At 44.4% G+C, this 27,248-nt stretch overlaps 1 protein-coding gene across 1 annotated transcript in view; it reads left to right on the forward strand.

Annotated features, from left to right (window-relative positions):
• Window positions 1-27,248, forward strand: part of ABTB3 (ankyrin repeat and BTB domain containing 3) — a 312,820-nt gene that overhangs the window by 223,962 nt on the left and 61,610 nt on the right. The window contains exon 3 of the mRNA XM_069082162.1: window positions 22,520-22,799. Coding sequence (XP_068938263.1) covers window positions 22,520-22,799 — 280 coding nt within the window. The remainder of the gene's footprint in view (window positions 1-22,519; window positions 22,800-27,248) is intronic.

The raw sequence follows: 27,248 nt of genomic DNA on the forward strand, positions 1-27,248 counted from the left end.
TCTCTCTCTCTCCTCTCACTGAACCTTCCTGGCCTCAGTTTCTTCATCTGTAAAATGATGGGGTTGGACCATGGGCTTCCAAGGTCCCTCCCACCTCTAGATCTAAGAAGCTAAATTCCTTCAGCAGATCAGGGATGAAGACGCTTCTAAGTTCATTAATGGTCCTGGGAAAAAAGCTGCACAGGGTTTCCAGAAATTTTTAACTTACCTTGTAATAACAATACAATCCAGTAACAGCTCCTGACATCTGCACTGGTCTCAAGTTTACAAAGTGTTTCCACATATATCTCCTCATCTGGTCTTCCCAACAAGTCTTGTGAAGTAGAGAGGTCTGATCTTCATTTTCTGAACAATAGCCATAAAGTCTGGTGCAAGAACAGCTGGGGGAGAGAAGAGGAGATAGCCTGGACATGAGTATCACAAGAAAGGGGCTCCAGAGAGTCTGGCACCCAGCCTCCTGAAGGTCACAGTACCAGGGAGGATGGGACAGGGAAAAAGGCAAGCATGGTAGCAGGGAAATAGTTAATGAGATGGGGCAGAGAGGGTCTGAAATCAAAGCCCAAGGGTTGCAGGAGCCACGGGGAGGGGGGATGCTCTGCCAGGGAAGGAAAAACCCCCAGCCCTGCCCCAAGGAGATTTCTGGCAATATGATAGTACTCTGGTGTTATCATTGCTGTCTAATTCAAATAGAAACATGCCCCACTAAACGATATATAAAGATCCCTGTGGGAATGTATCGACTTAGAAAACAATATACCGATATTTTCTATGTTTTACTGTATTTTTATTTTGTTAAATAGTCCCCAATTACATTATAATCTGGTTCTGTCCACACGTTGTATCTCAGCTTTACAGCAAAGCTGCCTTCATAGTGGAAAAAGGGATATTGGGGGTGAGCTCACAGTTAGGGAAGACCAGAGAAGGCCCCTGAGGCAATACATAGAGATGGTATTAGTCATCCAAGGGAGAAAGTATGGATCCCCCTGCCCCTCCAGGATCCTGGATGAAGCCAAAGGAAAGTCAACTTGTTCACACAGAAAAAGCAAGTTTGGAGTCAGCCATTTTCAGTCATGTCTGACTCTTCATGACCCCATTTGGGGTTTTCTTGGCAGAGATACTGGAGTGACTTGCCATTTCCTTCTCCAGCTCATTTACAGAAGGGGAAACTGAGGCAAACAGAGTGAAGTGACTTGCCCAGGGTCACACAGCTAATAAGTGTCTGAGGCTGGATTTGAACTCAGGAAGATGAGTCTTCCTCACACTAGGCACTATGGAGCCCCCTAGCTATCCTTTGGAGTCAAGGACTTGGGTTCAAATTCTGTCTCTGACCCTAGCTGTATGACCCTTGGCAAGTCACTTAACCCTTTGTGCCTTGGTTTCCTCATTCAAAAAATGAGAGAGCTGGACCCTGAGGCCCCCTCCAGCTCTAAATCTATGATCCTTTGACCTGAGCCTTAGTTTCCTCCTCTGTAAAGTGTAGTTGGCCTTAGTGGCCTCTGAGGCCCCTTCCAGTTCTAAATCTATAGCTCTCTTCATCCTATGACTGAGAAACCCCTAAGTGACTCACCCAAGGTCACCCTGCTGGCGTGTCACAAGGCCAGAGTCAGAGCCAGCTTTCTGACTTGGACTCCAGTGACAGCTATGCATCACCACCCTGCCTGGTTCCCCTCCTGTCTTAGTTCTGGTGCAGGAGGATGCCTTCCTGATAACAGCAGCTCAAATTTCTATAGCACCAGGAGGTTTATTAAGCCCTGAGCTCTGCCCCAAAGCGTCTTCTCAGAAGCCACCTGTTTGATAGGCCCTTTCACTTTTCCCTCCCCAAGGCCACGGACCTGAGACACAAGACATCAGACACAGAGTGGAAGGGGGTGTTCAGAGAAACAGAAGCTAGCAGCCGCTCCCTCCAAATTCAGGCTGCTTTTAACCACCCAGTCCAGCTGCCAAGTTTCCACTCTTTAAAAATCCTTTCAGAAATAATGATATTGGCAGCTGCCAACAGACCTCTGGGTTTCACAGACCATGGAAAACAGCCCAGGCAGTAAATTTGCTAACCCGGCTGCTAGACAGTGTCTCCAGGCTGAGCTGATGCCTTCCAGGATCTAACTTATCAAGCTGGATTTAAAACATACCCACTATTGCTCTGGGTAAGGGGCGTTCTGTCCCCTGGACTGTCCTGAGGACAAAGGATTAGACCTGGTTGGCCCCAGAGGGCAGAACCAAAGGGAAGGGGTAGAAGCTGAAAAAAAGCTTGATTTAGGCTGGAGGTCAGGATCTAGAGTTATCCAGAAGTGACCTGGCAGAGGGCTGGCTTCCCTCTCACCTCCCTCTTCGAGCAGACACTGCATGACCACATGTCCTGTGTGTTATAGGAGAGATTCCTTTCACAGATGTGTTGGACTGGATGCTTCCACTTCTCCTTTAGTGGTTCTGTGACTGCCTTCTAGCCCTGACATTCCCTATTCTAAGCTCCCTCCCAGCCCTGACATTCCCTGTTCTAAAGTCTTGCACTATAAAATGTCAAAGGTGGGAGGGACCATAGAACATACCGTGTTTCCCCAATAATAAGACCTATCCCAAAAATAAGCCCTCCCCTTACTGTGTAAGATTCCTCTAAAATAAGCCCTCCCCCGAAAATAAGCCCTATTGAGATTGCTACTGTAGTGAAGGTGACCCCCTCCCCTACATGCTACATTACGGTCCCCCCTTCATGCCCCCCCCCCCCCCCCGTGAAATGCACGCCGCTCCAAGCTGCATCCAATCAGAGCTACAGCAGTGAGCGTGTCATCCTGTTCTTCCCCAGTGATTTGCTTATTGAATAAAGGTACATTTTTTTGTTCACATTTACCTGTTTATTAAAATTGCTGTCAATGTTCATTAAAATAAGCCCTCCCCTGAAAATAAGCCCTCTGGTATTTTTCTGTCCAAAAAAAAATAATAAGACCGTGTCTTATTATTGGGGAAACACGGTAGATTATAGAACTCTAATGGACCTTCTAGGTCAATACATCCAGAAATTTTTAACCTGGGGTTAAAATTTCAAGAGGTCTTTAAACTTGAATGGGGGGGGGGCAATTTATTGTCACTAACTTTTAGTATTTCCTTCAACTAAGATTTTTTAAAAAATGATTCTGAGGAGAGGACCTTGGTTTAAACAGACTGCCCCAAGGATCCATAACAAAAAACCGTTAAGGACTCCTACTCCAGTCCAATGCTCTCATTTTGTAAGTAAGAAAACTGAGCCCAGAGAGGAGTAGTAACTTGCCAAAGGTCCTAGCCCTTAGAGGAATGGGCACTCTAGGCAATGTTTCATGCCTGCCATCCAAAATGGAGCCCAGCATCTCTGGTTGTCTTTGGATGACACAATTCCAACACACAACGCAACCTGCAAAAACTCCATAAACACCTTTTGTTCAGTGTCTGACCTCAGCTAGGCCAAGTTCAGGGCTGAATCAATTAACTTTGTCTCTGGAGGCTAGTGAGGAAGTAAACAGGGGGAGATGAAGAGACAGAGTTGACTTCTGGGTCTTGTTTTGCTTTTTCTAATCGCATACTACTTTACCTTTCATAATTCATATACAAGGGTATAGTCCAATAGATGTCTCCACACCGTAGGTCCTGAGGTGGCTGGTTGGTACTATTTCCCACAATCAAATAAATGGAATTCATTCTACATGATATACCTAGGCACATAATTGAGTCAACTTACCCAGAATGATTCTGGCTCTGATCAAGTGAGATAACATGTATAGCTTTGTAAACCTTAAGAGTGTTATCTGAATGCTAGCTATTATTATAATTACTATGATGATGCAGGAGTTGGCTCACATCAGTTGGACATTTCATCTTCCCTTGTCTGTTAACATCTTTCCTACCATATATTTCCCATTCTCCATGGGCCCATTATGGTGGACCATCTTGTCCTGGCTCATGGCTTTCCTGATTACAGTTCAATGGCGCTATTGACCAACAGAGGACCAGAAAAATGATACAATCCTGACTATTGGGAAGATTGGTGCTATTTCCTTCAAACTGTTTTCCTAAGGCAGCTCTATAAAGATATATGACTACTTCTGACTCTGAACTTGTAGCACTTTGCTTTTGCAAGGCTAGATCCAGTGGGCCCTAGCGTTGATCTTGGGATTGGTTACTGAATACTTTCCTGATCCCTAGAATGGTATCTTATCCTTATGGAACACTGCTTCCCCATCCCCTAGTTTGCCTGGGTTAACCTGGTAATTCTCAGCACTCACCTGCGCCAGAAGGGGCATGAACACAGTGAGTCTGTCCCTGCCATTTTCCATGCTGGTGGGAGATTTGTTTGCTTGCCATGGTGCTAATGCAATTTGGCAGATTCTTCTGAGATTCATTCATCCAGCATTCTCTCGTACCAGCTACTTGTCCATGTTCTTTGGTATCTTCATCCTGATGTATCCAAGACTGGAATCACATGTGGTCACTTTACTTTGTATAACCAGCTCTTAGCTCAGTACTTGGCCCATTGAAAGTACCTAATAAATGCTTCTTATTTGACTAAAACCATCAGTCAGTGAATAAGCAATTATTAAATGCTTACTATGAGCCAGGCAATGTGCCTTCTAGAGGTCATAAAGTCCAACCACCTCATCTTACAGATATCTAGAGAGGTTAGATGATTACCCAAGGCCTTTCAGGATTTGAATCCTGGTCCCCTGACCACCAATCCATGGCCATTGTACCATACTGCCTCTCCTATGCAGGGCTATTATCTCCATTTTTTTCTTTCAGAGTCAGGAATTCTTTAGAGTCATCAAAGTTTAGGTAGGTTAGTGTGATGGAAATAACAGTGGTCTGGAAGTGAGGGTATCTGGGTCCTGATGCCTGATTCTGCCAGTGACAAGCTACAAGAACTTAGGCAGATCACATTATCAACACTAGGGGACCCTACAGTGCACAGAGTGCAGGATCTAGACTCAGGAAAACTGGAGTTCAAATCCAGCCTCGGACACTTACTAGCTGTATAGCCCTGGGCAAGTCACTTACCCATTGTCTTCCTCAGTTTCCTCAACTGTAAAATGGGAATTTTACCTACCTCTCATGGCTATTGTGAGGTTCAAGTGACATAATGATTGTACAGCCCTTAGCATAGCACCTGGTACCTGGTAAGAGCTATGTAAGTGTTACTTATTATTATTAATTATTATTTCACTTGGCAGTCATTAGAGTGTTCTATGAATGCTAGCTATTCTTACTTCAGCTCTCCTTAAAGAAGCAATTTAGTATTTCCAGCAATTTGTGTTCCTCTTTGGCAATTGAAAGTCCAAACTCAGGGACAGAATCGACAAGTCCTTTTTAAAATGAGCCTCAGTCTTCTTATCTGTAAAATGGGGAAGGGAGGGGAGATGAGACAGATGATCCTGGCACAATTCACTCTTCAGTAACACACTGAGGTTTAACAAAGTGCTTGCCTAGCAGTCGGGAGAACAGCAGTCATATAATGAATTCAATCAATGCCCATTTTCCTAGTTCAATGATTTTTTTTAAATGGATCTAATGACTTCTCCATTCAACAAATTAAGTATCACAGACATTTATTGAGTAACTATTGTGCACAGGACACACTTCCAGGCCCTGAGTTGATAAGCTTAGACAAGGTACAGTCTGTGACTGGGACAGACTTCCTGCGGAAATAGGATTTGGGCTGAGTAATCCAGGGAATCCAGGAGGCAGCAATGAAGAGGGAGAGAATTCCAAGCATGGTGGACAGCCAGGGAGAATATTGTTGGTGCCCTGTTCTCAGAGCATGGTTCCATGACAAAGCCAGTATGTGTCGAAGACTGGACTGAAACACAGATCTTGCAAGTCCTCTCTCTTCCCATCATGCTGGTAATTCAAGTGCTATTATACCCACTTTACAGATTAGCAAACTGAGTCACAGAGGCTTTAAGAGACCTGCCCAGGGTCATACATTAAGTCTGTTAAGAGGTCAGATTTCAGGCCAGTCTTCCTGGAAATCTCTCTATCCACCATGTCTTAATGGTTCTCAGCCTGGTAATACAAGTATCATTAACCCCATTTTACAGATTAGGAAACCAAGGCATGGAGAAGTTTTTGACTTGCCCTGGATCACATACCTAGTAAATGTCAGGAGTTGGATTTCAATAAACCCAGGTTTTCCTAATCGCAAATTCAATGTGCCATCAACACAAATACCACGATGTCTGAAAACTGGATGGAAAACTGTATTGTCCTTTGGGTAGTGTTTCAAGTGGAGATTAGATGACCCTGGAAGCCCTGTCCAATCCTTTGTTTTTCTCATGTGTCTGTAGTGATCCTTTTGGAAGGAGAATCAGGTGCCTACCCCCCTTCCCTCTTTAGGCATTTTTTCCAGTAGCTATTTTTCTGGAGATCTCTGCCCTCTCTTTTCTATGGCTGTGGCTAAAATCAGAGTTCCCTGGCAGCAGCTGACTCTCTCACTTCTAACCTCCCATGCATAATTTATGTGCTGGAATCATAGTCTCCAGAGACCCATTGGCATATCGTTGTCAAGCCCTCCTTTCAATCTGGTTACTTCGAAGAGGCAGAGTTCACCTTTCGTCTAGTCATTTTAATTATCTTCCCATTATATTTCCAAGTTCCTGCCCCCAATCAGCAGACAGTGGAATTCTAGACTTGGCCACCAGGAGACCTGGGTTCAAATTCCAGCCCCTAAGTAGAATGTAAATATATTGAAGACTATTTTTGTCTCTGAATGCCTGGCATACAGCAGGCATTTAATAAATATTCATTGACTGGTTGATTGAAACAGAAGCACTGGCAGTTCTCTGCTCAGGGATATTATAGAGCATTATCCTATTCAATTCTGGATTGGCCTAGATTGACAGTTCTAAATGGGGGTCAACAGACCCCCTACTATCTACAATCAATTTCCTGTAGGTAGATTTCAGGAGGTCTGTGAATTTAGATAGGAAAATATCTTTACTTTCACTAATATTGAACTGAAATTTAACATTTTCTTCATTTAAAAACATAATTCTGAGAAGAGGTCCCTAAGTGTCACCAAACTGGTGATTATTCCCAAAGAGAGGTCACCTAGTCCATTCCCCTCATTTTACAGATGAGGAAACGGAGGCCCTGAAGGCTTCAAGGTCACACATGCATGTCATAAGACCATAGATTTAGAGATGGGAAAGGGCCTAAGTGGCTATCTAGCTCACCTCCCTCATTTTACAGGTGAGAAAACTGAGATGCACAGAGGGGTGATGACTTGCCCAGAGTCCCCCCTCCCCTCTTTTTACTGGCATAGAAGAATTCCAAACACAGCTCCTCTGTGTCCAACAAGGTTGGTTGCTGTCCCCTCTCCTAGCTGCCTTTCTTCTTTGGCCTCCCTGCCCACTCTACCCCTCAACCCTCCAAGGAACCTCTTTAAGCATCGTTGACAATAGAGACGATGACCGCCATTTTCATGTACCCTTACTCACTCCGATGCTGACATTAGCAGAAATTACCACTCAGCAATTACCAAGTCCTTGCAGCAGCTCTTGTCTTTGTTCCATTGGCTTATGTAACCATCCCCTAGAGACCTTGATGTTCTCATTGGAAAGAAGGTCTTCATTTTCAGGGTAAAGAGACTCATCCTTTCCTGCAAAGCACTTCCAGTGTTCAATGGATGCAAAAAAAGGTCCCCCTCTTGTAGCCAGTTTTGTCCAAGTCACATGTCAGGGTGGCAATGTGTTGCCTTAGAATGGGAAATGGGTATGGAGTTCACAGACTGGGATGGACCTGAGAGATCATCTAGTCCAACCCCCTCATTTTACAGATGAGGAAACTAAGGGCCAGAAAGGTTAAGTTCTTTTCCCAAGGTCATACAGATATTGTTAAAGGTGGGATTTAACTCAGGTCCTCTGACTCCAGATCCTTTGCTTTTTGAAGAGCCAATTTCCATTGCCAACTTTGTCACTTACTATCTCTGTGACATTGGGCAATATTCTTCCCCTCTCTGGACCCCAGTTTCTTCATCTGTAAAATGAGGGGGTTGGATTAGATGATCCCCAAAGTTTCGTCCATTCTAAATCCTATGATCTAGCTCTATCCCTTACTGTGTGCTTAGAACAATGCCTGGAGCATAGTGGGTGTTTAATAAATGTTTATTGAATTGAATTCCATAGATCGATTCCTTTGAGCCTCAGTTTCCTTATCTGTAAAATGAAGGGGTTAGAAGAGATGATCTTCTAGGTTTCTCTGGGGCATAAATCTGATTCTGTGACTTAATCACCGTAAGCCCTTCTTGGTTTTTTGACAATCAGTCCACGTGGATAGTTCAGTCGTGTTTTGTCTTTTGGAGGGTAAAGATGCTGTTGATCTTGGAATAGAGAGGACAGATGATAGTGAGGCTAGGGTGTGTTTAACCAAGGATTCAAGGTCAGAAGAGCTTAGGATTCAAGTGATAGCTTGGACATTTACCAACACCTTGGTAATTAGGCTGGAATCCAGTTTTGCCAGTAACTCCCTGTGACCCTGAACATATAGACTTTCCTTTCTCTGGGTCTCAATTTCTTCATCGGCAAAAACGAAAGAATTGGATTGGATAATCTCCAAAGCCCTTACCAGCTTTAAATCCTGTGATTCTAGCACTAACCTTTACTATGGCATCCCTTCTGAGCCTCAGTTTCCTTATGTGTAAAATGGGGAAAACAATACTTCTGCTATCTTCCTGTTTCCAAGACGGTTGTAAGGAAATGTCTTCAGAAACCTAAGAATTTGGAGAAGAAACATGGCTCAGGAGAAAGTGTGCTATATAAATCTTTACAGTCAGAGAACTGGTTGATGTCTAGGCTTTGTGACTTACTGGCTGTGTGACCTTTGGCAGACTTTTAAAATTCTTTCTTCATATGGAAAAGAGAGGGTTGGAGTAGCTGACTGCAAGGCTCTTAATCTCAGATACAATGCTTCAAATCTAGAAATGCACAGATCAAATCCCTAAATACTGATCTCTGAGGGTCTGCACCGCCTTCACCCCCAGGATAAAGGGTAAGCAGGGAAATTTTAGAGGCAAATGAACAAAACCAAACCAATTTTAATATCTTAAATGGCTCCCAAAAAGTGATAGGTATTTTGTGGCACATAATTTTATATTTAATGTTATCACCGGGAGATATTATTATCTCACAGGAACAATGTTAGGAGGAAAATGTGGTTGGCAACAAAATGTTCAGGGTAGGCAGATTCAGACGAGCAAACCTTTATTTGGGACCAACTGTATGCAGAGCACCGTACCAAGCACTGGGGGAGGGGAAGTGGTCTAACCCAACCCAGACAAGTCCCTCTGCTTTCTAGACATCTTCATGAAGTGATTCTCCAGGGGTTAGAGGAAATATCCAGTTCAAATGCTACCTTCCCCTTGAAGTCTTCCTTGATTTCCCACTCAGGGTCCCGCCCCTCCCCCAGCCAGAGGTGATTGCTTTCTCCTCCGAATTATCATTGCAATTTTTCCATCCCTTCTCTTAGTTCCTTTTCATATTCTGTTTGTTATTTGAACTATCCTGGCATGTGACTTATTCCCCCTTTTTGGTTATTGGTCCTTAGGGACAGGGACTGAATAATGTTTATCTTTGTATTTCTATCAGGACCAAGCACAGAGTAGTTGCTCAGTAAATATTTGCATGAATGACTGAATAAATTAAGGAAAGATTGGAAGAGTAAATGTGTATTAAGCTTCTACAGTGGGCCAGGCACTGTGTTAAACTCTGGGGGATACATATAAAAAAGTGAGATGGTGCCTTCTCTCAGGCAACTTACATTCTAATGGGGAATGCAGTTCATTTAAGTGGGTACCAGAGAAGGAAATTTTAGTCTGGGGAGGCAGAGGGGCTGTGATTTCCAGGCTTTATTGAAAGTTTTCCCCTTTTATGTTCCCCACATAGTCTTCTCTTCCTTGAACCTGGCACGTCATCTCCCACCTCCAGGCTTTTACTCCATGTCTAGAATATAATTCCTCCCTACCTAGGCTCCTTTGGATCCCGAGCATCCTTTACAATTCAGTTCACCTCCTAAGGGAAGTCTTTCCCGATCCCCTTAGTTATTAGCGCTCTCCCTCATCAAATTTATACATATATATATATACATAAAATGTGTGTATGTATGTATACATACACACATGCATATATATACATAAACATTTGTATATATAGATATAGACATTTGTATATATATGTGTGTGTGTATAGCTATATATATGTGTGTGTATATATACACACACATATATGTGAAGCTATTTGTTTCTGCTTACGGTAGAATGACAGCTCATTGAGGGCAGGGAATATCCTCTGTTCACTTTTTGTGCCCTAACAGCTAGCATGATGCTCTTCTACTCTGTTTGTTAACTGGAACTGTAGTTATATGAGATGGGGACTCCCAGTGTGGAATCTCCCTCCGCCGATCCAGATGAATCAAATCCTCAGTCACTTATATAGTGCTAGGACTGCTAAGAAAGTAAATGACTTGCCTAGGGTCATTTATTCATTATGTGTCAGAGCAGGGTTTGAACCCAAGTTTTCTTGCCACAAAGGCTTATTTCTTTTATTTACTGCACTGTTATTGTGTGTGTGCCTTGCATACAGTAGATGTTTAATAAATGTTTGTAAGACTAGATTAGAATTTAAGGGAGCAACCAGCAACCTGGAAGCCCTGCCTGATGATTGGACATCCTGGGAATTTGCTCATCCTATTTTGAGGAGCACACGCACGTGTGTGTGTGTGTGTGTGTGTGTGTGTGTGTGTGTGAACACAATCACACATCATTCAGCTGGAACTTAGCTCTCTCCCAAAAATTTGAGAAGGAGACAAAGCATAGTGGACCTGGGGTTAGATTTGCTGTCCCAGGACTTGGGTTCCAATCCTAACTTTTTACTAACTGTGTAATCATGGGGAAGTCATTTCAATCCTTCGAGGCTCAGTTTCCTCATCAGAAAATGAGACAGTAATAGTTGTACAATCTTGAAATTATTCTGAGGAAAGCAATTTGTGAGCCTTAAAGCACTATGGAATGGGAGTTATTCATATTATCCTGTCCAGAACAAAGCAAAAACATGGTGAGAGAAAATGGAGAAAGGCTTTTGAGCAACCAAAATAAACAGCAAAAATACAGTGAGAAAAAGCTCTGAAACTGGAGTCAGAGGACTGGGGTTCAAATCTTACCTCTCATAATGTTGTGCATGACCCCATTCTTCCCTGCCCTCTCCCTGACAGGATCTCAGCCCATTCTGGGTTCCCTAACCCCTCCCCAATGGGATCTCTGAGCAGGAATTTTAGCCTAGGGTAAATTAGAGCACGCAGGAATTTCAAATACACGCTGTCCAATCACTGATTTTAGTCTTAGCTTACGCATCCCCTCACCTTTGGCTGTGGGATTAGCCTTTAAAAGCTGGCACATTGTCCTTGCAGACTCACTGTTAGATTTGGGCCTAACCCCAGACAGTTCCGCGGAAAAAGTAAATCCATTTCCAAATTTTATTCTCGGGGGTCTCTTGTCTTGCTTCTTTTAGCACAACAATAACAACTACCAGTGTGACTTTGGACAAGTCATTTAAATTCTCTGTACCTCAGTTTCCTTTTCTGTAAAATGAGATGTTTGCCTAGGTGGTCTCTGAGGTCCCTGCTAGCTCTAAAACTATGATCCTATGAAATCTATGCACCAAAGCCCACATACTTTTTATATAGTAGGATCTTCTCAGGTCCTCATTTAGGCCTATTTTCTCTTGTTTTAGATACACTTCTAACAGCTAACTGATTCTCAAACCCAGAGGAGAGTAGAAGCAATAAATTAGGACTATAAGGTCCAGAGCAAAAGGGGCCACTTAGACTAACCAGCACCTGGGCAGGAATCTCCTCCATAACTTCTAAGCTCCATTTGGAGTTTTCTGATGAGTAGGAGTCAACCCCTCCCTCTCTCTCTCTCATGAGATCATAGATTTGGAACTAAAAGGAACCTGATCCACCCCACCTTATCCCCCAAGGTTACACAGGTAGTGAATGGAAGACCACTCAGGGACAGTTCTACTGCTGCCCCTGAGTCATCAATAAACGACTAGATGATGTTCTGCATCCTTTATTTAAGTAGATAAGAGGATTTGCATTTTAAAAAGATTTGTGTTGATCCCGTCAAACCCTGGAACATTATAGATTCTCCTGGATGAGATTTATAGCCCCTCAGAAAAGGTCACCTGACTATCCAACTGGGAAAAACAAGTAGATTAAGAAAGCCTATTGTCCAGATTGTCATAAGCAGCTGGATGGGTTCAACTGGCCAGGCACATCAAGTGGACAGTGAATTGACCCACAACTGAACAGAAGGACAAAAGGAAGTAGGACTTCTTTGGGATATTGTAAAGTTCTTTTAATGACCCCAGATGTCCACCTGAAACAAAGGTCCTCTTTTGACCAAAGTTAGATGGCAGTATAAAATACTGCAGTCTGAGAAAAAAAATTAAAAATGAGTATCACCCAGAGGGTAATGGAAGGAGAATATGTTGGGCATGAAATGGCTGGAAGGCCTTATAAACTAGGAATTACAATGGCAAAATGAAGGCTGCCTTCAAAGAAATATATGAGCAAAAAAATGCCTGTTCAAATGGTGAGAACTTTGGGTACCATGGACAGCTCCAGTGTCTTGGTGATATCCAGAGCTACTGAGGAAGTCTTTGGAGCGCTAACCCTGGAATCTGAGGACCTGAGTTCAAATCCCACTTCTGATACTTACTACCAGTGTGTCTTTGAGCATACATTTCATGTTTCCAAATCTGAGTTTACTGCTCTGTAAAATGAAGGAGCTGGACTACATGGCCTCTGAAGTCCCTTACAGTTCTAGAGCTGTTCCCCACCTCCCAAAAACTACAGAAGGACATGAATTAGAGTCACCAGAATAGGCTGCAGTCTCCATCACAGGAAGGAATGCCTGCATCATTAGGGTCATAGCACCATTGACGTATTTGTGTATTTCCATCCAAAATGCTTACATATTTGGAAAAGACAGAGAGGGAAGAGTGCTTGAGACACTCGACCCTCTGGAATGCAGAAAGCTATCAATCAAAGCTCATTACCAGAGGTTTCCAGATGGCCCAGGTATTGCTGTGGTCCTGCCCTGCCTGCAGTGAATTCCTCCATCCCTGAGTTCTATTTGCATGCAGATGTCACGTAATTACAGTGGGTATTGCTATGGAAACCAGCGCTACACATTTTCTCCTATCAATTTATCCTCTTTTCTGCCACTACCTATTTCCCTGGAATTAGCGCACTGCTCAAACTGCTGTTGACCTTCTAATTCCCTCTCTCCAACCTGGAAAGGATCCAGAGCAAACAGTGGAAATAAGGAAAAGTCTAGAAAACAGTGGCATGATTCAATTCATTCACTCCAGTAAGTCTTTATTGAACACCTTGGACATCTAGTTTAATGCCCTCATTTTACAGATGAGGAAACTGAGGCTCCAGGAGGTTAAGTGACTTATCCTAGATCACAAATATAGTGAGGGCAGAGTTTCATAGTATAATAATTTAGAGCTAGAACAGTTCTTGGAGGCTATCTAGTCCCATTGTCTCATGTCATAGATAAGGAAACTGAGTCCCAGATAGACCAAAGGATCATAGATTCAGAGCTGAATGAGACCTTAGAAGCCATCTCAATCAACTCCTTCATTTTACAGAAGAAACTAAGGCATGGAGTGGAGAAGTGGGTTGCCCATATCATAATATGGATCAGAGACTTGATTGGAATAGAGGTCTTCCTGTATCCAAATTCAGTGCCCTCTCCACTACCTTGGAATGACAGAGCCAGTATTTGAACCCAGATACTTGGACTCCAGACCCATCACTCTTGCTATGAAACCACTCCCCATATGGATCAGAACCTGAAGGTGCAGTTACTCCTCTCTACCTATGGCATTTATTTTATTTTTTTTAAGCAATCGGGGTTAAGTAACTTGCTCAAGGTTACATGGCCAGTTATTTCTGCGTGTGGTGCTGAGTGTCTGAGCCCGGGATTCAATCTCCAGGTCATCCCAACACTGGAGCCAGTGCTCTTACTCGCTGAGCCATCTGGCTGTCCCTAAGCAATTAGGGTTAAGTAACTTGCTCAAGGTTACATGGCCAGGTGTTTCTGAGTGGGTGCTAAGTGTCTGAGTCCGGGATTCGATCTCCAGGTCATCCTGACACTGGAGCCGGTGCTCTTACTCGCTGTGCTACCTGGCCACCCCTACCTATGGCATTTATGACTAGCATAGCTAGATGGCACCATAATACATTGAGTGACAAGCCTGGAGTCAGGAAGATTCCTCTTCCTGAGTTCAAATCTGGTCTCAGACACTTACAGACTCACAGACACTTACTAGATGTGTGACCCTGGGCAAGTCACTTCACTCTGTTGGCTTCAGTTTCCTCACATGTAAGATTAGCTGGAGAAGGAAATGACAAACCACCCCAGTATCTTTTCCAAGAAGGAAATGACAAACCACTCCAGTATCTTTGCCAAGAAAACCCAAATGGGATCACATAGTCATACACAAATGAAAAATAACTGAACAACAACATACCCATCCCTTGTGGTTTGCACTCACATATGAAGAGACACAAGGGAATCTATTCCTTCACTTTCTGATCACCCCAAATTGCCAACCCTGATGTGAGAGTTGAGATTGTACACAGGAAATCAGCCCCATGCAGGACTGGCTTAGGACTGGAAGCTGGTTCTGCTTGTCTCCACATTTAGAGTACTGTGGTATTTTTTAACCTCTTTTTTAGTTTTCAACATTCATTTTTTTGAGATTTTGAGTTCCAAATTCTTTTTTGCCTCCCTTCCATCCCCCCTCCCCGAGACAGCAAGCAATCTGATATAGGCTATACATGTACAATCATATTAAACATATTTCCATCTTAGTCATGTCATAAAAGTAGAATTGGAACAAAGGGAAAGATATGAGAAAGCAAAAAGAGAGAGAGAAAAAAATAGTATGCTTCAATCTACACCCGGACTCCATAGTTCTTTCTCTGAATGAGGATAGCATTTTCCATCATGAGTCTTTTAGGATTGTCTTGGATCATTGTATTGCTGAGAAGAGCTAAATCTTCCAAAATTAGTCATCACCAGTGGCTATTACTGTGTGCAATGTTCTCCTGGTTCTGTTCACTTCATTCACCATCAGTTCATAGAAGTCTTTCCAGGTTTTTCTGAAGTCTGCTTGCTCATCATTTCTTAGAATACAATAGTATTCCATTACATTCATATACCACAACTTGTTCAGTCATTCCGCAATTGATGGGCATCACCTCAATTTCAATTCTTTGCCACCCAAAAAGAGTGGCAAAGTTTTACACTCCAAAAAGAGATGGATTAATTTTGAGCCTTCACAAATTCACCAATCCAGAGCCCAATTTCAGCTACCTTCAAATGGACAGAATAGACCAGAGCAGTGGTATCAAAAGACTAGAAATGATCCCTTCCTGGGGCATATCAACTTAGGAAACCACAAATTAAACGCATTATCTACATTGCATTTATTTATTTTGTTAAACATTTCCCGATGGCATTTGGCTACTTGGGGAATTTTATGCCTCTGGACCAAAGCAAAGATAAGGATGAAAGACAAAATACTAAATGTTGTCTATCAGGGCCATGGGACGCCAATATCCCATGATGGAACCCTCAATTGTTCCAACCATTGTGGAAACCAGTCTGGAAACATATTAGCAAAGTCACTAAACAGCGTGTGACCTTTAACTTAATGCTATCAGTCTTGGACATCTAACCCAAGGTTTTCAGAGACTGAGGCAAAGGTTCTATATGTCTCACAATATTTATCGAAGTGCTTTTTGAAAAATGAGTGGATTTGTAAACACTAGGGGGCAGGGTTTATAGCTTCACTCAACAGATTTGGCCTCTAGTAGCCAACATGGTAGGTGAAAAGAATACATGATGTGGAGTCAGGATCAAAGTGTCATAGATTTACAGTTGGAAAGGGCATTAGAGGTCAACTCTCTGATTTTACAGATGAAACCAAAGCTTAGAGAGATAAAGTGACTTGCCCAGGGTCACCCAGCTGTCTTGAAGTAGAATTAGAACTCAGGCCTTCCTGAGTCTAAGTCCAGTACTTTAACTGCTATGCCATAGAGGCAAGAGAGACTTTGGGCCCCAACTTTATTACTTTACTAACTGTGTGACTTTAGGGAAGTCACTTAATCTCTCTGTGCCTTGGTTTCTTCATCTGTAACATAGGGAAATGCATGATAAGAAGAGTGGATGGCCTAGGCACATTGACAAGGACAAAGGATGACAGGTTGGTATCCTCAAAATGTCAGGAGAGAGGAAGATCATCATCATCAAAATGACAGTCCTCATAATAACCCTGAGAGGTACATCCTGTTCTTATGCCCATATCACAGGTGAGGAAACTAAGGCAGATGGAAATTAAGTGACTTACCCAGGGTCACACAGCTAGGAAATGTCTGAGGCCAGATTTGAACCCATGCCTTCCTGACTCTAGACCCACTGTTCTATCCAACTGTCCTAAACATTAAACGGACTTTCTGAGTCCAGTTTATGGGATGACGTGAACAAGAGTTACCCTAGAGCAGCAGGCACAGATGGGTCTGCATCCTTGGAGGGGCCTCCCATTCTGAGGATATCATAGTCACTTGTGGAAGCCTGTAAGTTTAAGAGGGAACCTAGGAATTCACCAATCATTTTACAGATGAAAAACTGGGGTGCAGGGACTTGAAGTTATCTGCACAAGGTCGCCCCCGAAATAAGTCCCCAAATCAGTGGGATGCCCAACCTGGTGGTCCTTGCTGTGATCCATTCCATGCTGCCTGCTGCCTATGCTGACTGACTTCATGGGGATTTTATGAAGGCACTGGTTTGCAAATGTGAAAACAGTGGAGAAACGGGAGGTATTCTCCTTCTCAGACATCCCCCAAGCTCCAGCCACCACCGTGGCCCTCGGAGCAAAGTAGGAGAGACGTGGAGCAGTGTCCTTACAGGAAACTAGATAGGGGAGGGGGAAATGCCTTTTCTCTGTCTGTTCCCCATGCCTGGAATACTCTCCCTCCTCACCTCCACTGTTTGGAGTTTGGAGTCTTGTCTCCAATTTTGCCTTCTGCAGGAGTCCTTTCCTGGTCCTCCCAGTTGCTCCAACCTACCTTGTATTCATTTTGTTAAAATGGGGTTAGAGATTGGACCTCAGTTTTCAATGGGAAGGAACTCTCAGATGAGGAAAGTCCCTCTACCAAGGCAGATTTGCCCCTTCTCTGCAACTTCTGGTCATAGAACATTGCCTGTGTCACCGAGGTTAAGTGATTTGCCCAGGGTCACAAAAGCAGCTGTGTCCAAGGAAGGATGGTACAGGGGAGTGTTAGACTTGAGGGAGACAAGTTAAAGTTCCACCTCAGATGGGATTAGCTGTGTGATCCTGGTCAAGTCACAAAGCCTCAGTTTCCTTATCTGTAAAGTGCAGGAGTTAGACACCATCGTTTCTAAGGTCCCTCTAAATTCTAAAGCTATGATCCTATAATCACCCTGGGTCTTCCTGCTTCAAGTCCAGATGTATATCCACTCCTATGAGACCTCTCATTCTGTATACAGTGTGCACATATTTAGACATTCATCTGTTGTCTTTGCCATTAGAAGGCAAGCTCTTTGAGGGGAGTGTGATTCCATTTTCTCTTTACCTAACCAGTGCTTAGCACAAAACCTGGTACACAGTAGGTGCTTAATAAATGCTTGTTGATTGATCAATTGGTTGGTTGTGTGATAGACAGGCTTACTAGATTATGTAGCTGAAAGAATCTCCTCACTTTTATACCATACCTGCTTTCCCCTCCAGCTCCTAAAAAAAGGAAAGGAAATAAAAAGAAAATTTGTTTCTCTGTATGTGTGTGAATGTATCTTTTTTTTTTTTTCAAAAAAAGAGAATCAGCAAAGGAGTTAATGAACTCAAAGGTTCATTGAGGCAGAAGTGATAGAAATAATAAAGTGACATCAAAGGGAGAAGAAACAGCTTGTTATTCCACAGAGAAGCTGGGAGGATGCTGGAAACGAGGGGTTCAAGATCCCATATCTGAGTATTCGGTGTCTGCCTTGGTAGAGGTGAATGACCCTGTGCACACTGTCTGGTTTTACTTTTCCCCTGGACTCATCAGACACGGGCTGTGTGATCCAAGCAATGCAGAGGGGTTTGTAGCCCAGCACTGTACATGAAAAACAGCTGCTGAGAGGGAGGGGTGGGAGGTTTGGGATTTGATACCGAGGGGGCAGGTCAGAGTAAGATCTGTCTGTGTGTGTGTGCGTGTGTGTGTGTGTGTGTGTGTGTGTGTGCGCGCGTGTGCGTGTGTGTGTGTGTGTGTGTGTGTGTGAGAGAGAGAGAGAGACAGAGAGAGAGAGAGACAGAGAGAGAGAGACAGAGACAGAGACAGAAAGACAGAGACAGAGAGAGACAGAGAGAGAGAGACAGAGAGACAGAGAGAGAGACAGAGACAGAGACAGAGAGACAGACAGAGACAGAGAGACAGACAGAGACAGAGAGACGGACAGAGACAGAGACAGAGAGACAGAGAGAGAGAAGATGGAGTGGAGAGGGGAGAAAAGAAGGAAGAGCAGGAGGGGAAAGAGAAGAAAAGAGAAGAGAGGACTTGATTTCTAAGAGAAATATCTCCATCCAGGGCCTCAGGTAGTAATGAGAGAGGCCAGCCTTAGGAAAGGCAGGACCTAGAGATTAAACAGCACCTCCCCTCTTCTCTTCTTCTCCCCCTTCCCCCCACCTTCCCACCAGACAGATCATAAGTTACATGAGTTAAACAGGTGAATGTAATGATGGGGATTCGGTACTCTATCCTCATCTATCAAGGTGCTAGATTGATCTCAGGACCTGAGATAGAGCTAAGCGCATGCATGCACATGTGTATGTTCATGTGTGTGTGTTTGTGTTTGTGTGTGTGTGTATGTGTGTGTAGCCTGATGGCATGTTGGGACAAGAGCCAGGCCTGTTATTACACAAAAGGTGTTGACTTGAGAGCAGTCCTAGGTCCTGCTGACCTGAACCAGCCAGACTCAATGCAGTTTCCAATCAATAAGTGTTTATTGTGTGTATATGATGTCTCTGGGAGAGGTGATAACTCCAGGCTGAGGCAATCTCTGCCTTTCCTGACTGCCAGCATCTCTGCTGTATAAGTTGGCAATGTATTCTTTGTTATTAAAGGCAGCCAGGTGTGGTGTATTGAGGAACAGAGATAAGTCAGTCCAGGCCATAATATGAAATGCAGTAGAATGATAACGTGGATTAGGTCAAAGTTGAGCTGAGCAGGAGAGACATAGAAGGGGGGAGGGGTGGCATTCTCAGCTCTAGGAATAGCAGGGGTAGGGATGTTTCAGGGGGCATTAAGCAGGAAGCCAGCCCAATTGGAATAAAAAGTCAAGGTTTTCAAGTAAGATAGGGTTGGGTCAGTAGGACCAAGAGGATGGGTTGACTGAGACCCAGGAAAATCAGGGCTAGGGACAAAAAAAGATTCATGGAATTTGGCTTCTGGGTAATAATAACATGGGCAAGGCAGGTTTGTAGAGGTAACTAATAATAGCGACAATAATAGCTAGCCTTTATATAGTACTTTAAGGTTTCCAAAGGTATTTACATATGTTAACTCATTCAATCTTTGCAGTAATCCTGGGAGATAGGTGCTTTATTATCCCCATTTTACAGATGAGGAAACTGAGGTTGTCAGGCTACATGACTTGCCACAGCTAGTAAGAGCCTGAGTCTGGATTTGAATCTGGGGCTTCTGAACCCTGTCTGCTCTGTCCACAACACCAGATGAGTAAGTAGAAGAGAAGCCCCTTGAGGGCAAGCACTGTTCCATGCCAGTCTTCACATCCCAATACCTCATACCTAGGATGACATTAATGCGTGGCTGTGAAATCAAATGAATTTAACCAGTTTGGTATAGGTCAGAAGCTTGGATCTGACTTTCAGGATGCTCTGAGTTCCGAGAACCCCCATTAGAACATACAACAATTGGCCACACAGTCTCTTCTCATCCTTAGCAGGTTTGTCTGGCCTCTGAACCTAAGTTTACCTCTCTGTAATCTCTACCCATTGCTCCTGATCCCCTCCCTCTGGGCTTGGATTAAATGGCCCTCTTTGATTTAACCTAAAGTCAAATTCCAGCTCTGGGGTCCTTGGGCCTCAGTTTCCCTGTCTGTAAAGAGAGAGGGCTGGTATAAATGGCTCATGATGTCCCTTCAACTCAACACATGCAATCCTGTGACCCTGGTAGAGGGCTTTCCCCTTCCCCAATCACTGCAGGGCTCATCTACATTCCTGGTCTCATCTACCTCATCTACCGTTCCTGGTCCTCCAGGTGCCCTGCCAGCCCTCCCTTCCCCTTCCTGCCACCAGGGGCTTGACTCTGCCGGAATTCAGTGCAGTGTGCAGAAATTCTAATAGATGCCATTAAGCTCCCACCTTGCCCTCCTGGCCCAAATAATGAGGCATCAAGCTAGAACAAGGGCTAGCCTGGGGCTGAGAAGAAATGAGATGCCAGGTTGTAGCCTCCCTCCCTCCTGTTCTTTGGGGCTGGGGGATGTCCCCCATGTAGATGAGCACCAACCACGTTGGGTCACATTAGCAAAGGCACCTTTTGTTCCTGCCTTGAGAAATTAGAAAGGAAAGGAGAAAAATCCATGAAAGGAGAGATGAAAGGAAGAATGAGACTGACTGGCACTTTGTTTTATAATGGTAATGTCTGCTGGGCTTGGACCTGCTCTGGCCTTCTTAGAACATTGTCTTTTGAAGGCCCGCATCAGCTATTTAGTGTGGCCAGGTAAGCTTCAGAGACCTACAATTTATCAGCCTAGGTACTCCAGGGAGTAGAGAGGAGCAGTGCCTCAACTCCCCACCCCCAAAGCAGAGTGCTGGTCCCCAGCATGGTACCTTTGGCCCAGACGCAGGTGTTTCATCCACGTAGGAAACTCCCATCATATCAGCTCATGGTACAGTGGAAAAGGCATGGGATGTAGAGTCTAAGGGTCTGAGTTTGAACCCCTGTTCACTCTCTTTGCAAGTCACAAATCACAAAATTAAAAAAAAACTTTTCTGGACCTCAGTTTCCTCATCTGTAAAATGGAGACATTGGACCAGATGGCCTAATAGCACGGGTAGGGAACCCAGGTCCTTGGTGTAGCCTTTTGACTGAGTCCAAGTTTTTTTTTATAGAACAAATATTTTTATTAATGGGATTTGTTCTGTGGAGTTTGGATTCAGGCAAAGGGCTGCACTTGAGGACCTAGAGGGCCACATGTGGCCTTGAGACCTCAGGCTCCCCACCCTTGGTATAGGTTCCCTCCAGCTCTCAATCTAAGATTTCATTATACTCTGTTGATTAAGACTGTGGCTAGTCCAAGACTCACTGAGAGTTTTCCAGGACTCCGAGAGGTTAAGCCACATGTGTAAGGTCACACATCCAGTCATAACAGAGATAAGCTTTGGACCCAGACCTTTGGGACTCTATCTGCTAATCCACATCGCCTCTTATGTGTCATATGTCCATATAATCCACTGTGTCATACGTCCATAACACATAAACACTGGCCTCATCCCCCCCAAAAAAACCCACATAAGGTGGATATTTACCAGCCATGTGACCTCAGGCAAGTCCTTGTATATAATTTGGGGGGTTGGACCTAAAGGGATCTTAGAAACCATTGAATCCAACACCCTCATTTTACAGATGAGAAAACTGAGGCCCAGGGAGGTAATAGAATTCAGAACCATAGGATCATAGAGCTCTAGCCAGACCTCAGAGTCCATCTTGTCCAACACCTCTATTACCTGACTCAACCAAAGTCACACAGGGAGGATGTGGCAGTGTTGGGATTTGAATCCAGTCCTTCCCATTTTAAATCTAGAGTGCTCTCCATGGTATAGATAGATAGATAGATAGACAGACAGACAGACAGCTAGATAGACAGAGAGAGAGATAAATATGTAGATGGATACATAGATGAATAGGTAGATGGATGGATAGATACATACACACACGTGTGAGAATGTGTGTGTCATAGAGACGATGTTAGATGCTTTATCACTCACAAATTATGCCTGTGAGCGGATGGATCTGAGCTCAGAGAGCTCATGCAACCAGGAGAAAGCAGGGAGATGGGCCCTGGGAAGGAATCAGAGCAAGGTGAGAAGCTGATGAGAGTCAGTGGAGAGAGAAAGAGGAAACCTATTTGGCAGGGAGGGAGGGAGCCCCAAGGCCAGAGGCAAGCTGCCTGTGTTTCCAGGGAAAGGTATAAGGGCTGAGGAAGCAGCTGGGAAACCAGTGAAGAGGCAGGAGGAGGGAGGGGAAGGAGTGGATTCTGTCAGAGCAACACAAGGAAAAAGATCTTTTCAGAATCCACAGCCTTGCCGCTAGCCTGCATCTGTATTCTGCTCCCGTACCTGAGGCCCACGGGGACCCCAGGAAATGGAGTTTCAGGCCACAGGGGAACTGGAGGCTGAGAAATGAGCCAGCCACCTGGCCCCTGGGCTGTCACTGCCCACCAGGGTGACTAGGGGACAGCTGCTGGAGAGCCTTGTATCCGGACTTAGAAATGCCAGCGCTAACGGCCCATTTCCACCTCCTGTCCCCTCCAGGCCCTTCCTCGTGCTGCCCCCTCTGATGGAATGGATCCGGGTAGCTGTGGCTCACGCTAGTCACAGACGCAGCTTCTCTATGGACAGTGACGACGTCCGACAGGCCGCCAGGCTCCTGCTGCCAGGCGTGGACTGTGAACCCCGACAGCTCAAGTAAGTCCTTGGCATCTGAGGGAATGAGGAGGAAGGGAAGGGACGGGGCAACAAGGAGAAAGCGACTGGTGATGGCACCCAGAAGCTGGCAGCCTCTGCCTGCCACCTTCCTCGGCAAAAGCCGGGCACTGACGAGGACAAGCCCACTCAGCCACGGCTTGTCGCTGGCGGCTCCACTTCCTACCTGAGCCTGGTTCCCCCATTATCTAGCTGTATAAATGGTGTGTCAGGGCCACAGAGCAGTCTTTCTAAAAAGCCAGTTCTTGAGCCAGTGTAGGGGGAGCAGATTATTAACAATGAAGGGGACTTGAAACTGGGAATAATTATCTCTGCATTCACTACCCTTCAATCTTCGAGTCCTGAGAGACAGTTTAGAGGTGTTTAAATATTTTTCACCACCCCAACTGCCCATGAGGGTGCCTTAGACACCTCCTGTCTGAGAGAGAAAGAGGAAACCTATTTGGCAGGGAGGGAGGGAGCACAGAAACGCACTCAATTTGAAGCAAGCCTCTTTGGTTCCCCAAAACTAAATTACTAGAGGAGAAGAATATTTAATATGAATGTCTGTTTCTGGGCTATTGTCAATTTCTCTCTCTCTCTCTCTCTCTCTCTCTCTCTCTCTCTTTCTCTCTCTCTCTCTCTCTCTCTCTCTCTCTCTCTCTTTGTCTCTCTCTCCCTCCCTCCCTCCTCTCCCTCTCCCCCTCTGGCTCTCTCTCCCTCTGGTCTCTCTGCATCCCCTTCTTACAATTGTCTAACAATGTCCTTAGAGCAGAGATACTCAGCTTATAGGTTCAATGTGGTAGACCCCTATCTTCTGGAATGCAAATGATGGGGGGGCACATCCCCCAGGGCATCTCTGATCAGCCCGAGGTTTGTTCCTGAGGGCACTAGCCAAGACTCTTAGGCTTTGACAATAGCAATCTGTCAACAGGGGAATTATTCATAGACTCCATTTGCCGTCCTCTGTCCTTTGGGTCTGCCACAGAGACTCCCTGGCATTCGAATGAGGGCTCATTTCTCCTCAGGTGACAGATGCTTGGTCTCTGAGCACAAAGCTCTGAAAGCCATGCTTGGCAGGAGCTATTTCTCATCCTAACTCAGTGGAGGAGGAAGGGTTTAGTGGAAGGAAGCTGAATTTGGAGCCTTAGAACCTGGGTTCAAATCCAAACACCGGGTGACCCTGGGACGGACCTTTAATCTTTCTGGGACTCAGTTTCCCCATCTGTAAAAGAGAGAGCTGGACTAGATGGTCTCTGAGGTCTTTCCAACTCCAGATGTACAAGTTTGCATTCCTGTAAAGAAGGTGAAGGATTAATAATAATAGTTATTTACATTGACTTGAAAACTGAAAGGTGACAAGGCATTTTTCCCCATAACACTTTTTGAGATAAGCAGAATAAATCTTACTCTTGTTTTATAGGTAAGGAAATACTTTGCAAAGTTGTTATTAAATTTGAGCCATAAGCCAACCCTATGAGATACATACTGTTATCATTCCCATTTGCCAGATGAGAAAACTGAGCCCCAGAGAGCAAGTGGCTTGCCCAAGGTCACATAACTAAGAAGTGTCCTAGGTGGGAGAGAAGCCTCTAATATTGTGATGTCATTACCTCTTACCCCTTCTAGTTAGCTCTGAATGTTAGAAAGCTTTTCCTTATTTAGGTAAGCACCTACCCATTGACAGAACTAGGGTCCTGCCCTCCAGGGCTGACTTAGCTGACACTGGCTCACTTACTGCTCAGGGTTATATGGCTAACAAATGTCCGAGGTAGATTTCGAGCCGAATAATAGTAATCACCGGCATTTCTAGAAGTCTGCAATGTTCTTTACATATCTCATTTGATTCTCTGCCACAGTCCAGGGAGGTAGGTGCTATGCTATTATTATCCCCATTTTATAGATGAGGAAACTGAGGCCCAGAGATGCTCATCACCTGCCCAAGGTCACACAGACAGTAAATGTCTGAGGCTGGATTTGAACCTGGGCCTTCTGGCTCCAAATCCCCTATACCAAGCAGGAGTCACCGAGATTAAGCTGTGAGCCCAGAGTGAAGCACACTGTCCTTATGTTGCTTCCTGGACATTTCTGAACACAGTAAGGGTCCTCGGCCCCACCCTCAGCTTGTCCCTTCTTCTTCCCACCCACAGCAGGGGATCCTCCCGTACCTGAAGAGTCAGGTGAAGGGCAGCTCCTCACTGCAGAAAATTGGGAAGGGGAGGGGGAGGACGGGAGAGGGAGAGTAGCATTGATTTTTCCTACAACCAGGGAAGCCTCATTCTCCTTTCTGGGCCACGTTTTTCTTATCTGCAAAATTGGAGGTGGGGAGATGGAAAGACGATCATATCTCTGCATCCTTATCATCCTGATTATCCTGAGATACCTCAGTGGGCTCTCTCCCTGGTCCCCTTGCCTGGAATGTTCTAACCAGTCTCTCTACCTCCTAAAATCCCCCAATTTCTTCACAACTGAAGTTAAATGCCTCCCGCCACTCAAAACCTTTCCTGATTCCAATGACACTCTGATTCCTCCTCGGATTCCAAAGACACTCTCCCACTCCCTCAAAAGAAAACCACGTGCTATTTAGAGTATTAAGGATTTTGGTGATATTAGGAGCTCCCAGGTAAGGACACTCCCTCTACCAGGGCAGGTTGGCACCCTCTCTGAACCTTAGAGAGTTGACCAGTGATGTCAAACTCAAACATAAATGGGGACCACTAATACATATACGAGTTACTTTTAGGGCCACGTATTGAGTTAGCTTTAAAATGTGATGTTATCTACGTTTTATTGTCTTTTTATGTCTTTTTTTAAATGTTTCCTAATTGCATTTTTATCTTGTTCAGCTGCAGAAGTGTGGTGGATAGTGGTGTAGGCCACACAACCTGGGAGGCAGAATTTGAACTCAAGTCTTCCTGCACTATGCCTCAGTGGCCACATTGTATCTGTTTTGTATTTAATTATCATAACAGTTATACATATTATATTTCTCTGATAGAATGTAAACTCCTTAAAAGGGGAGGGGTCTCTGCAGCTAGGTGGCGCCATAGTGCATAGAACACCAGGACTGAAGTCAGAAAGACTTGAGTTCAAATTTGCAGACATTTCATAGCTGTGTGATCCTGGGCAAGTCACTTCACCCTGTTTGCCTCAGTTTCCTCATCTGTAAAATTACCTGGAGAAGGAAATGACCAACCACTCCATTATCTCTGCCAAGAAAACCCCAAATAGGGTCATAAAGAGTTGGACAGGACTGAAATGACTGAACAAAATTGACAGTCAGTCAATAAACATTTTTAAACATCTACCATATGCCAGTCACTGTGCTAAAGCTCTAGGGATACAAGAAAGGCCAAGGATTGTTTCAGCCCTTGAGGAGCCCACAATCTAATGGGGGAGACAGCATCAGCCACTGGGGGGCTTCACAGTGGATGGAACACCGAATGTGAGTTCTGATCTAGATTCAGACCCTTCCTAGCTGTGTGGCCTTGGGCAAGTCACTTAACCTTTTCTACCTCAGTTTCATTATATTCAAAATGAACATAATAATAGCACTCACTTCCCAGGGTTGTTGTGAAGATTAAATAAGATAATAAATAAATAAGATTAAATAAGAGAACATTCGTGAAATGCTTTGCACATCTTAAGGTGCTATCTACATGCTAGCTAGCCATCATTATCCCTAGGACCTTGCATAGCATCTGGAGCCTAGGAGATGCTTCATAAAGGCAGGTACTTAATAAATGCTTGTTGAATGCATGAACAAATGAGCCTTGGTATAAAAAATTAAAAAGCAGTCCTTGCCAGAGTTCTTCAGTCAAAGAGTGGGAGACCACTTGTCAGACTGCCTTTAGAATGAAAAGTTGTTATTCATTCCTTTCCCTTGTGTGTTTCTCTCTGTGACCCCATTTGGGGTTTTCTTTGCAAAGATACTGAAGTGATTTGTCATTTCCTTCTCCAGCTCATTTTACAGATGAGGAGACTGAGGCAACTAGGGTTAAGTGACTTGCCCAGAGTCACATTGCTAGGTCTGAGGCCAGATTTGAACTCAGGAAGATGAGTCTTCCTAATTACAATCCCAGCATTCTATGCACTATGGTGTCACTTATGTGACCCTTAGAGTCAGAAGTTGTGGGTTCAAATCCCACCTCAAATCCCACAAATCCCTACATACTCTCTGGGTGACCTTGGGCAAGTTCATCTGACTTTGGTGGCCTCCAAGTTCTCTTCCCACTCTAATTTCATGATCTTATGGGCAACTGCTGCCAGACTGGGTGGGGCAGGTCACTCAACTGCTGGGATCTTCATGGGGTGTGGCATCTTTGTGGGACAGGGAGGTCATCTGGACTTCAGTGGATAGCTGCATTTTTTTTAAACCACCTCCAGTGACTGGCTCTGCTGGGTGATGCTGAACTCTCTTCAGCTAAAGTGTTACAGTGCTCTTTTCAAAGA

Source organism: Petaurus breviceps, unplaced genomic scaffold (genome assembly GCF_028583685.1).
Source record: "Petaurus breviceps papuanus isolate PSGF00001 unplaced genomic scaffold, PetGlider_PUasm1.0 156, whole genome shotgun sequence".
NCBI lineage: Eukaryota > Metazoa > Chordata > Mammalia > Diprotodontia > Petauridae > Petaurus > Petaurus breviceps.